Raw genomic sequence first — 13385 nt, 5'->3', positions numbered from 1 at the left:
TTTTAAAAATAAGATCATGAGGCCACATGGTTTAAAGCCTACCTATAGTTTCTCTTCCTTAAAGAATAATATCTAAAACCTTTACCATGCCGTACAGCATCTTAATAGGATTTGAACAATCCCCAACGTCCAGATTTTGTCTTCTCTCCCACTGACTCATTTCATCCACCCCCACCAGCCTCCTTCCTGTTCCCTGAGCAGGCCAGATTTTCATCAGTAGGGATTGCTACCTTGGACTGCTTTTTCTCCTCAACATTCTCATGGCTAGTTTTAGTCATAACTGAGATCTCAGCTTAAGTATCTTCCCGGGAAGGATATTCCTCAGTACTTATTCCAATGTTGACCGTTCTTGCCTCTAGTATCCTTTATCATCTTAGCCTATTTAATGGAGCTGATACTACTTATCATTATTTGAAGTCATTGCTTTTGATCCAGTTGTTTTAAAATAATAATAGAGGGGCGCCTGGGTGGCGCAGTCGGTTAAGTGTCCGACTTCAGCTCAGGTCACGATCTTGCGGTCCGTGAGTTCGAGCCCCGCATCAGGCTCTGGGCTGATGGCTCAGAGCCTGGAGCCTGTTTCCGATTCTTTGTCTCCCTCTCTCTCTGCCCCTCCCCCGTTCATGTTCTGTCTCTCTCTGTCCCAAAAATAAATAAACGTTGAAAAAAAATTATAAAAAAATAAAAAATAATAATAGATAAGATATCGTCTGACTCCTCCACTAGGTCATACGTTTCGTGAACTCAAGGACCTTCTCTATTTGCTCACCACCATATCTCAGATATTAGTACAGTACCTTGCTTATTAGGCCAAGAATGTAATAATTATTTTCTAATGAATAAGTATATGCGAATTAAAATGGATTAACCCACTATGGATTAAAAAAATGAATTGAAAACATAACAGAAACTGCTTTTTTTTAATAATTTACGTTTTAAGGATTAAGCAACATTAACCTTTTACTAATGGGAATACTAATAAAAGGAAAGAATAGGGCCAAAAGTCAGAACATACCTAGGTTTAAGCTGAAGACCAGCTTGGCTTTTTTCAGTTCCAGGGTAATGTAATCCCCTTGCTGTCCTTCTCCATGCAAGATCACCCCTTCACTTTCAGAGGTTTTAAATTTCAAGGCGATGACATCTTTAAGTGTTTTCATCTTCTTGTTTCTGAATCTATATGGTAACACAACGTGGCCATCAAAGTTGATAACATCAGCCCCTAAAAGAAGAAACAAGTAACATTTTATTTCAATTCTTATATGTCCCTACCCACTGCAAAATACACCCACTTCCAATGGATGTCTGCACAGAATAAATGAGAAAGAAGTGTTTTTTCCTGAAAAATCTGGAGTCCTCGTTCTTGTTCTATTTCTTCTTTTGGCTTATGTGTTCTGAAATAAATTTTAGGGAGGGCATTCATAAAAAATGATCAAAGGGACCTTTAGTAGCATAAAATCTTACTTCAATTATAATACTAACAACATAAATTCCATTAATTATTTATATGCTTCAAATATTAACTTGGGAGTCTGGAGTTTACTGGAAAAAAGTAATTTTTTAAAAATCTTTGACATATTACGAGATTTTAATATTATATTTCTTAAATGGGGCTACTCATGGTTTTTAAATATACACTTCACTCACAAATTTATTTTTTGATATAAGAATAAAGGATCCTGGAATGCAAGGTTTGAGGGTGTACTCATTTTTCTAACGGTTTATATTCAACTCCATTTTCAGTAGCCTTTATGGTAGTACCCAGAGTTTATAGCTAATTGAACTTTAAGAAGCTTCTTACTATTTGCTCTTGGACCTCACATCTGCCTGAAATTTCTTGTTAGCTGCATGTCTTTGGAAGAGAGAGACAGACTGCCCATGTTTTTTGCTACCATGAGCAAAGACATCCTTACCCATATATGTGTTAGAAGAACAAATATCTAGCCTCATCTCTGACTAGAGTAACTCTAATTTGAGTTTAGAGAATTTTATTGAAGACATAAAATTATATAAACTTTTTGGAAGCATGAACAATTTTGTCACCATCCTTAGAAAGAGGTGATGGGGGGGGAGTGGATTAGTTTCATAATTGCTACTTACTCACACCAGAAAGAAAAATGAAATGTATCTTATTTATTATGCACTATTGGTTAGTAAATTCCCAATCCATGGGATGGCTCAAAGATGAACTGTAATTATTCATATCAAGTTTTGAGTACAAACAGAAGCTTAGTTATAATTAGACCTTTGTCATTAAAAATATTTGTAAAAATCCTTTCCTTTTAGCTTTTACTTTTAAATAATAGAAAACCTAGTCATGGGGCACCTGGGTGGCTCAGTCTATTAAGCGTCTGATTTTAGCTAAGGTCATGATCTCACAGTTCGTGGGTTCGAGTCCCACTTCGGGCTCTGCGCTGACAGCTCAGAGCCTGGAGCCTGCTTTGGATTCTAAGTCTCCCTCTCTGCTCCTCCCCCAGAGATAGCTCGTGCTCGCTTGCGCGCTCTCTCTCTCTCTCTCTCTCTGTCTCTCAGAAATGAATAAACATCAAAAACAAATTTAAAAAATAAAACAAAACCTAGTCAAACTAGATAGCTTTAATTACTTTAGAATTACAAGCCTGAATGAAGCCCGCCTCTCAGTTTGGGGCAAGGTCTTGCTAAAGAATTCCAGAGTGACATTGGAGAAAAATAATAACAAGTTTAAAGTCTCCTGGAGAAATGTTTTCTCATCTCCTGTCCTAGTTCTCTGGCACTCGTTTGCTTCAGTTGCCACAGGGAATACTTTAAGCGGGCCACCCCATGGTAGCTTCGGTGGTGGGACAGAACGTAGTCACCACGGCCACATCCACTTTGTGCATCACTTGCCATTACAAGTTTTGCTCCTATTTAGCTCTTATTTAATTAGAGAATTGTTGCATTCCACAAAGTTCAGAAAGAAAAATATAACTTTGCACTTTAAATTTTCATCCATATAGTCAATTCTTTACCGTCCATAAAAAGACCTTCTTAATCAACAGAATTCTGTTCTCGAAAGCTGTAAATCACAGAGGTTTATTTTACTATGGGGGAAAAACCAACCATTAAATTTAGGCTTCTGCTAACACTGCAAAGCCAATTAGACTTTAGCTTAATCATCTATACTGTCACAGCTGAATTCCAATTGCAATATCTTTATCATCTGTGATGAGAGGTAAGAGAGAAAAAAAAGTGGAATATGATTATAAAATCCCAGGTTGAATTTATAATCCAGCAGTCAGTAGAAATTACTTTTTGTCTTGAAAAGTGCATAAACGAAAAGTCAGGAGGAGGGAGTAAATTCTGAACTCCAGAAAGTAATTTTGCAGTCAATTTCATGTCAGTGACAGTTGAATAATAGACACATCATTGTTTTATACACCTTCAATATATATTAATTGACATAAAATATTCCCCATTCATCTCTCAGGAAGGAAATGTTCCCTGAGCTTAGATAGAAGAAAGAATTCACCCCTCCCCTATCTTCTTCTAAATCAAAATCTACAATCAGTTCCAGGCACAGAATAGCACAAATGTTGGTGCCTCTCGTCCTCACTTTTAGGACAATGGAAAAAGTGAGAAGAAGGATGGGCATGGTTGATGTCTTCACGCAGCCCTAGAATATTAAGAAACACATAAAGGAACCCTATTCATGTGGACCAACACTCATCTGACAAATGGTTAAGTAGTCAATGGTCATTCGAGAAACTGATAAAATGCTCTGCAAGCCCCCTCTCTTGCATTATGAAACCAAAGCTGTTCTCCTATGACTAAGTTAAAGCTTGCATATCAGTATGTGGACGTGAGCTTAGAGTGGTCTTTGAAATTACAAAATTCCTCTAAATAATCTGTGATATAAAATTCTTACAGAAAAACATACTGTACACTCTGAAGAGAGTCTGGGATATTATAAAAACTATCAGAATTTAATTCTATTTCCTACAAAAATATATTTAAATTTCATTTGACATCTAATACTATGTTGTGCTTATTTTGGGACAAGCCACCTTCCCCCCCCCCACCCCTATTACCCTGATTGCTTATCACTCCCTAGAATTAAGTTTTCTATGCAGTGATTAAATATGTATGGCTGAACTGTTTAAGCAATCTGAACAACAACAATGGCTAGTCAAAGACTGAATGCAAAATCACAGTGCTTCCCCATTCTGTTTCTAACAATAACTCAGAGAGCTGGTAACGTGCCCAATTCATCAAAATGTCATGGTAGAGAAGGCAGTTGTCTTTTCTTTTTATTTTAATTTCATTGTTAGTCTTTACTTTCCGAATTTGGATATTTTGGAGGAGGGTTTACCCTCTAAAGATTTTAATATTTAAAAACTATCTTTGCTATATTTTTTTACTAAAATATAATGTATGTTTCCAATTGAAAGGAAATTAATACAGAAACAGAGATGTAGAAAGTAAATTCTGAACATAGGAGATCACCAATATGATCAATATGGGCAAAAGGTTGGTGCACATCCTTTTACATCTACCCACCTACCCACCTATTTCATGTGAGGAATTATCCAAACATCATTCTATATAGATATATGCATAGGGGTGTGTGTGTGTGTGTGTGTGTGTGTGTGTGTGTGTGTGTGTGTATGGAGGGGTGGAGAGAGAGAGACAAGAATGTCATTTCCTTTGGTTATGGTTCAAAATGTTGACTGATAAGCAGCTTGAGTTTTGGATAAATAATATTTACAAATATTAGTTGAGAAATTGTATGTTTTAGCTAATTCATGTTTTATTGACCTTCATGCACCAAGCCACTTACATAAAATAAGCATATATATAATTTGAAATGGTAATTTAGCCTATTTGTTTGAAAGAAATAAAAATGTATTTGAATACAGCACTCCAAAATAAGTACTTAGGAACTACTTCTGATTTCCTGTTTTCTTATAAATACTTCACTTTCTTGCAAAAGAACTGAGAATACAAAAGGGTTAAAGAACAAAATCAATGGGGCGCCTGGGTGGCTCAGTCGGTTAAGCGTCCGACTTAGGCTCAGGTCACGATCTTGCGGTCCGTGAATTCGAGCCCCGCGTCGGGCTCTGTGCTGACTGCTCAGAGCCTGGAGCCTGTTTCAGATTCTGTGTCTCCCTCTCTCTCTGACCCTCCCCCATTCATGCTCTGTCTCTCTCTGTCTCAAAAATAAATAAACGTTTAAAAAAATTAAAAAAAGAACAAAATCAAAAGGACATAATTCTATTTTACTGAAATAGCTACTCATAATGTCCATTTATTAATTTTTTATGTTTATTTATTTTTGAGAGAGAGAGCACAAGCAGGGGAGGGGCAGAGACAGAGGAAGACACAGAATCTGAAGCATGCTCCAGGCTCTGAGCTATCAGCACAGAGCCAGATGCAGGGCTCAAACTCACATATGGTGAGATCGTGACCCGAGTCAAAGTTGGACGCTTAACCAACTGAGCCATTCAGGTGCCGCTCATAATGTCCATTTCTGATCATTTGAATCTGCATACACAGAATATGTATGTGTGTGTATATGTATATAACAAATCTATATAATCCATATATACGTATATATGTACGCACACAAACATATGGATTACACTCTACTGTTTGGTTTTTGTCAATAAACATTAGTTTTTATGTCACTTTTTTTCCAAAAGAGGATTTTTGCTAGCTAAAAACATACCATCAGTCGGATGTCCAATTTCTTCAATGAGAATTTGTTTTTGCTATTTTCTTTATAATAAAACTTCTTTTTGGAATAATTTCAGATAAACAGAAAAGGTTCCAAAGACAGAACAGGGTTCCCATGCACCCTCACTCAGCTTCTTCTACTGTTAACACTGTACGTAACCTGCATATGTGTCAAATCTAAGACATTAACTTAGGTAGAACACTATTCATTGAAATACAGACCATGTTGAGATTTCGCCAGCTTTCACAAATGTCTTGTCTTTTCTTTTTCAGGATTTCGCAATGCATTCAGTCAGCATGTTTCCTTAGTTTCCTCCAACTGGTGACAGTTTCTCAGTCCTCTCTAACTCTGACACTTTAGAAGACTCATATTTTGCTGACTCTTCCTCAGCCTACGTAGGTCTGAAGTTTTGAGGACTGGACTGGTGTTACAGCTGTGTGGGGAGACCACCATAGACTTGCGGTGTCATCACTTACCAGGGGAAGCACCATCTCAACGTAACTTCTCCCTGGTGACGTTGGCTAAGGTGCTATCTGCCGCCTTACTGTTTTTCCTTTTGTTTTGTTTTCCTTTTACTCTCTGGGGAAGTGAGTCACCAGGGTTCAGTCCATACATAGGGTAAGGGGAATTAACTCCAGCTCATGGAGACAGAAGTATCTACATGTATTGCTTGGAATTCTTCTGAAGGAAGATTTGTTCTATTCATTTACTCATGTATATCACTGTGGGATTGCACATGTTTATGCTTTTAGCTGAACTGAATAATACTGCCAGTACTCAAAGTGTTCCAGCTTTGGCCATCAGGAGCTCTTTCAGAGCATCTCTTCCGTCTGTTTGCCCTGTGGCACCTCCTGCTCTGCCCCCCACTCCCCCTTCACATTCTCTCTCTCTCTCTCTCTCTCTCTCTTACTCACTCACTCAATTCCTCACTTCCTGGCACTACAAAATTATCTAACTTCATCTTGCAATGTCCTTGCCCTGAATGTAGAAATCAGACATTTTTCCAAGAAGCCCCAAATTCGCATGGTACTGAGAAACTCACAGCTTGTTTTTTTAGTCTGCTTTTTAGAAAGCACAAAATAGTTTTTCTGTAAATATACATCATTGTAATCTATCTGTATTTTATATCCTTTCACACAAACAGATGACTGAAAGAAAAAGGACACAAATTTATGAAGTATTTCTTAGTAGCTGATTTCACAAAGATTTGCTATGATTTTGAAGCTCTCTCCATTTCAATCAAATCTTTTTGCATAGTGACTTTTAAAAGCAGTAGTAATATTTAAGTGATTACTGATTACTATTTAAATACACTGAAGTGACTATTAATTTTTTTTCATGTCTTTATTTTATTTTGACAGGGAGACAGAGTGTGAGCAGAGGGAGGGGCAAAAAGAGAGAGAGACACAATGCGAAGCCGGATCCAGGCTTTCAGCTGTCAGCACAGAGCCCAGCGCAGGGCTAAAGCCCACAGACCATGAGATCATGACTTGAGCTGACATTGGATGCTTAACCGACTGAGCCATCTAGGCGCCCCTGAAGTGACCATTAATTTAAGTGGTAATCTAAAGGGTTTGATATTTTTAAAAAAGTTGTTTTATTATCATAAAATATGTACTCACTGTAAAAATTTTATATCATATATGAAAGCAAAAAAAGGCCATTTACATTATATACAATTATACCACATAGTTATCAAAATACTCAATGTTTTTCTATATATATTATTCCAGTATTTTTTCTGCTAAATTTTTCTTCAATGAAATTTTCAATGGCTACATAGTACTCTACTGCACATGAGCTTTAAGTTTTAAAAATAATTTCCTAATTTGAAAAAAATAATTTCCTATTTTGTACATCGTATTATGTAAGCTCTATGCTCAACATGGGTTTTGACTCATGACCTTGAGATCAAGTGTCACATGCCCTACATACTGAGCCAGCCAGGCACCCATTTTTAACATTACATTTATATAAATACATACCCAGGCCACTTTCAATACTTTGAAATATATCTCTGGAAGTAAAGTTTAAAAACACTACCAGGTGAAATTTCCTTAGTTTTGTAAATGTTGCATAAATGCAAATCTATATACTCTTTTTTAAAGTATGGGTATCTTTTTTTAATGTTTATTTATTTTGAGAGAGAGAGAACATGTGTGTGAGCGAGGGACAGAGACTGAAAGGGAGAAAGAAAACCAAGCAGGTTCCCCACTAACAGCACAGTGCCCGATGTGGGGCTCAATCTTACAAACCACGATATCATGACCTGAGCAGAAAACCAAAAGTCGGATGCCTACCAACTGAGCCAACAGATGCCCCATTTTATTTTGAATACATTGACCATTCCTTACAAAACAGCATGCCTGCTGCCATCTTTACTCTCCATCTATTCAACTCACTTCTATTCTTCACAACATTTGTCTCTACCTGACATGTTCATGTGTTTATATATTTACAGCATGGTACACATTCTCCTCTTCTGAAAACATATGCGTCAGAGACTTTGTTTTCCTTCATCCTGAAGGCCAGTACTCAGTGCCTTAGAAACAGTTGGGACTCAGTAAGTATTTGTTAAATGATTTCATGTTGTCATTCATATTTCAATAAATTGGATTAAAGTATTAAATACACTATTGTTTTACTTTTTCATTAAAAATCAGAATCACCAGATTGGAAGAAATTTCAAGAACCATTCTGATTCCCCTTGGGCATGACAATTTTTCATATATCCAAGGTTTCAACTATCAGAAGAAAAGAATGGTAATGTTAGGCTATTTTTTGTGTGTGGGGGGTGGAGGGATACAATTCGTTCCATTATTATTAATTAACTTGGTATTATTCAACCAACAGATATTAACTCTGGAAGAACATAATCTATCTCATCTCATCGGCACACTACTCTGATTAATTTCTTTCTTCTAAACCACTGCCTTTTCTTTCAATATACCTGTGGTTTAAACCTAAAGAGTTAAAATAGATTCCAAAATGTCAATAACAGGTAATTTAGAATAATAGCAGCAAAATAAGCCTTTTCCAAATACTTCAAAAATTATCTAGATATAGACTCTGAAAAGTCACTTCTATTTGGGGGAAGTAATAAAACAAAAACCTTCAAGGCTCTTACATGAAGGTCAGCATCTCACAATTTGTGCAATATTTCTCCTTAAATTGTGTTGCTTTGCCCTTAAGTACTTGATAACTCATGGCAGAAAAACAACATCAGAGGAGTCTGATTTTATTTTTCCATAGGATTGGACTCTGGTATCTAACTGCCTGGAAGATCCACATGGACTTTCCACAGGTAAATCTAACTCTATGCATCCAACACATAATTCCTTCTCTGGGCTGGCTACCTCTGCCCTTGGATCCATTATCCAGTCACTCAAGACAGAGACCTGAGGCTTTCTTTAGTGTCTTCCTATCTCATGCAGTCACGTCTGCCCAGTTCCAAGCCCTGTGAAATTTAAAATGTCTATGTTTTCTTTCTTTCTTTTTTATTAATATTTTACTTATTGTCAAGTTAGCTAACATAAATGCAGTCTTGGCTTCAGGAGTAGATTCCCGTGATTCATCACTTGTATACAACACCCAGTGCTCATCCCAACAAGTGCCTTCTTCATACCTATCACCCATTTACCCCACCCTCATCACCCCTCAGTTTGTTCTCTGTATTTAAGAGTCTCTTAAGGTTTGCCTCCCTTTTTGTATCTAATTTTTTCCCTCCCTTCCCCTATGGTCATCTGCTAAGTTTCTCAAATTCCACATATGAGTAAAAGCATATGATATCTGTCTTTCTCGGACTGGCTTATTTCACCTAGCAAAATACCCTCCAGTTCCATCCACGTTGTGCAATATACCATATCTTCTTTATCCATTCACCAGTTGATGGACATTTGGGCTCTTTCTATAATTTATCTATTGTTGATAGTGCTGCTATAAACATTGGGGTGCATGTGCCCCTTCGAATCAGCACTCCTGTATCCTTTAGATACATTTCTAGTAGTGCTATTACTAGGTTGTAGCGGTAATTCTATTTTTAATTTTTAGAGGAACCCCACACCGTTTTCCAAAGTGGCTGTATGAGTTTGCATTCCCACCAACAGTGCAAGAGGGTAACACTCTCCACATCCTTACCAACATCTGTTGTTTCCTAAGTTGTTAATTTTAGCCACTCTGACCAGCATAAGGTGGTATCTCGATGTGGTTTTGATTTGTAATTCCCTGATGATGAGCAATGTTGAGCATCATTTTGTGCGTCTGTTTGCCATCTGAATGTCTTCTTTGGAAAAGTGTCTATCCATATCTTCTGCCCGTTTCTTCACTGGATTATTTGCTTTTTGTGTATTGAGTTTGGTACGTTATTTATAGATTTTTGATACTAACCCTTTATCTGATATATCATTTGCAAATATCTCCTCCCATTCCGTTGGTTGCCTTTTAGTGTTGTTATTTCCTTTGCTGTGCAGAGGCTTTTTTATCTTGATTAATTCCCAACAATTCATTTTTGCTTTTATTTCCCTTGCCTCCAGAGGCATGTCAGGTAAGAAGTTGCTGCAGCTGAGGTCAAAGAGGTTGCAGCCTGTTCTCTCCTGTAGTTTTTGGTTTCCTGTCTCACATTGACATCTTTCATCCATTTTGAGTTCATTTTTGTGTATGGTGTAAGAAAGTAGTCCAGGTTCATTCTTCTGCATGTCGCTGTCCAGTTCTCCCAGCACCATTTGCTAAAGAGGCTGTCTTTTTTCCACTGGATAGTCTTTCCTGCTTTGTCGAAGATTAGTTGGCCATATATTTGTGGATCCATTTCTGGGTTCTCTATTCTATTCCGTTGGTCTATGTGTCTGTCTTTGTGCCAATACCATACTGTCTTGATGATTACAGCTTTGTAATACAGGCTAAAGTCTGGAATTGTGATGCCTCCAGCTTTGGTATTCTTTTTCAACATTACTTTGACTATTCAGAGTCTTTTGTGGATCCATACAATTTTATGATTGTTTGTTCTAGCTCTGTGAAGAATGCTGGTGCTATTTTGATTGAGATCGCACTGAATGTGTAGATTGCGTTGGGTAGTATTGACATTTTAACAATAATTGTTCTTCCAATCCATGAGCATGGAATGTTTTTCCATTTCTTTGTGTCTTCAATTTCTTTCATAAGCTTTCTATAGTTTTCAGCATACACATCTTTTACCTCTTTGGTTGGTTTATTCCTAGGTATTTTATAGTTCTTGATGCAATTGTAAATGGGAATGATTCCTTGATATCTCTTTCTGTTGCTTCATTATTGGTGTATAGAAATGCAACTGATTTCTGTATACTGATTTTATATCCAGCAACTTCGCTGAATTCATGTATAAGCTCTAGCAGTTTTTTGGTTGAGTCTTTCTGGTTTTCCATGTAAAGTATCATGTCATTTGTGAAGAGTGAAAGTTTGACTTTCTTTGCCAATTTGGATGCCTTTTATTTCATTTTGTTGCCTGACTGCTGAGGCTAGGACTTCCAACACTATGTTAAACGACAGTGGTGAGAGTGGACATCCCTGTCGTGTTCCTGATCTCAGGGGGGAAGCTCTCAGTTTTCCCCACTGATGATGATATTAGCTGTGGGAATTTCATATATGGCTTTTATGATGTTAACGTATGTTCCTTCTATCCCGACTTTCTTGAGGGTTTTTGTTAAGAAAGGATGCTGTATTTTGTCAAATACTTTTCCTGCTTCTATTGACAGGATCCTATGGTTCTTATCCTTTCTTTTATTAATGTGATGCAACATGTTGGTGGATTTGCAAATACTGAACCAGCCCTGAAGCTCAGGAATGAATCTCATGTGATCATGGTGAATAATGCTTTCAATATACTGTTGAGTTTAGGGTGCTTGGGTGGCTCAGTAGGTTAAGTGTACAACTTTGGCCCAGGTCATGATCTCACAGTTAGTGGGTTCGAGCCATGTGTCAGGCTCTCTGCTGACAGCTCAGAGCCTGGAGCCTGCTTCGGATTCTGTGTCTTCCTCTTTCTCGTCCCTTCCTCTGCTCATGCTCTGTCTCTCAAAAATAAATAAACATTAAAAAAAAAATCACTGTTGAATTCGATTTGCTAGTATCTTGTTGAGAATTTTTACATCCATGTTCATCAAGGATATTGGCCCATAATTCTCCTTTTTAGTGGGGTCTTTGTCTGGTTTTGGAATCAAGGCAATGCTGGCTTCATAGGATGAGTCTGGAAGCTTTCCTTCTATTTCTATTTTTTTGGAACAGAATAAGTATTAACTCTGCTTTAAATGTCTGGTAGAATTCCCCTGGGGAGCCATCTGACATAGGACTCTTATTTGTTGGGAGATTTTTTGATAACCTATTCAATCTCTTCACTGGTTATGGGTCTGTTAAAATTTTCTGATTCTTCCCATTTGAGTTTGGTACAGTGTGAATGCGTAGGAACTTGTCCACTTCTCCCAAGTTGTCCAGTTTGTAGGCATGTAATTTTTCATAATGTTCTCTAATAACTGGTTGTATTTCTGTGGTGTGGGTTGTGATCTCCTCTTTAATTCATAATGTTATCTATTTTGGGTCCTCTTTTTTTTTGAGAAGTCTGTCCAGGGGGTTATCAATTTTGTTTATTCTTTCAAAGAAAACAGCTGTTGATACATTGATCTTTTATACTTTTTTTTTATTCTGTTTATTTCTGCTCTAATCTTTATTATTTCTCTTTTTCTGGTTGCTTTGGACTGTCTTTGATGCTCCCTTTCTAGCTCCTTCAGGTGTCAGGTTAGGTTCTGTATTTTGGACCTTTCTTGCTTCTTGAGATAGGCCTGAATTGCAATGTATTTTCCTTCTAGGACTGCCTGTGCTGCATCTCAAAGGGCTTGGACTATCGTGTTTTCATTTCATTTGCTTCATCTTTTTTTTTTAATTTCTTAATTTCAGGGTTGACTCATTCATTCTTTAGTAGGATGTTCTTCAACCTCCAAGTATCTGGGGGCTTTCCAAATTTTTTCTTCTGGTTTATTTCAAATTTCATAGCATTGTGATCTGAAAATATGCATGGTATGATCTCAATCCTTTTGTTCACAGCTATTTTGTGACCCAGTATGTGATCTACTTTGGAGAATGTTCCATGTGCACTTGAGAACAATCTGTATTCTGCTTTTGGGTGAAAAGTTATGAATATATTGTTAAGTCCATCTGGTCCAATGTGTCATTTGGAGCCATTGTTTCCTTATTGACTTTTTGCCTAGATGGTCTGTCCATTGTTGTAAAGTATTAAAGTCTCCTACAATCATGGTATTATTATCTACACATTTATGTTTGTGATTAATTGATTTATATATTTGGGTACTTTCATGCTGGGGGCATAAACATTTACGATTGTTAGCTTTTCTTGATGGACAGACCCCTTAATTATGATATAATGCCCGTTGCATCTCTTGTTTACAGTGTTTGTTTTAAAATCTAGTTTGTCTGATATAAGTATAGCTAGTCCAGCTTTCTTTTGACATCCAGTAGCATGACAGATTGTTCTCTACCCCCCATTTTTCCAATCTGCAGGTGTCCTAAGGTCTAAAATAAGTCTCTTGTAGGCAGCATATAAATGGATCTTGTTTTTTTTTTTTTTTTATCCATTCTGATACCCTATGTCTTTTGATGAGGGCATTTAGTCAATTTACTTTCACAGTGATTATTGAAAGATATGGATTTAGTGTCATTG

The 13385-nt window shown here is 37.0% G+C and overlaps 1 protein-coding gene across 5 annotated transcripts in view; it reads right to left on the bottom strand.

The window, feature by feature from the left end:
• The window catches only part of CNTNAP2 (contactin associated protein 2), a 1965211-nt gene that overhangs the window by 1068423 nt on the left and 883403 nt on the right, over positions 1-13385 (bottom strand). For all 5 annotated transcript variants that reach the window (XM_045053282.1, XM_045053281.1, XM_023250688.2 and 2 more), the window contains one exon: positions 1013-1216. In XM_045053282.1, coding sequence (XP_044909217.1) covers positions 1013-1216 — 204 coding nt within the window. The remainder of the gene's footprint in view (positions 1-1012; positions 1217-13385) is intronic.

This window comes from Felis catus, chromosome A2 (genome assembly GCF_018350175.1).
Source record: "Felis catus isolate Fca126 chromosome A2, F.catus_Fca126_mat1.0, whole genome shotgun sequence".
Taxonomy (NCBI): Eukaryota; Metazoa; Chordata; class Mammalia; order Carnivora; family Felidae; genus Felis; species Felis catus.
The sequence above is the reverse complement of the archived record's forward strand: the minus strand, read 5'-3'. Positions and strand labels throughout refer to the sequence as shown.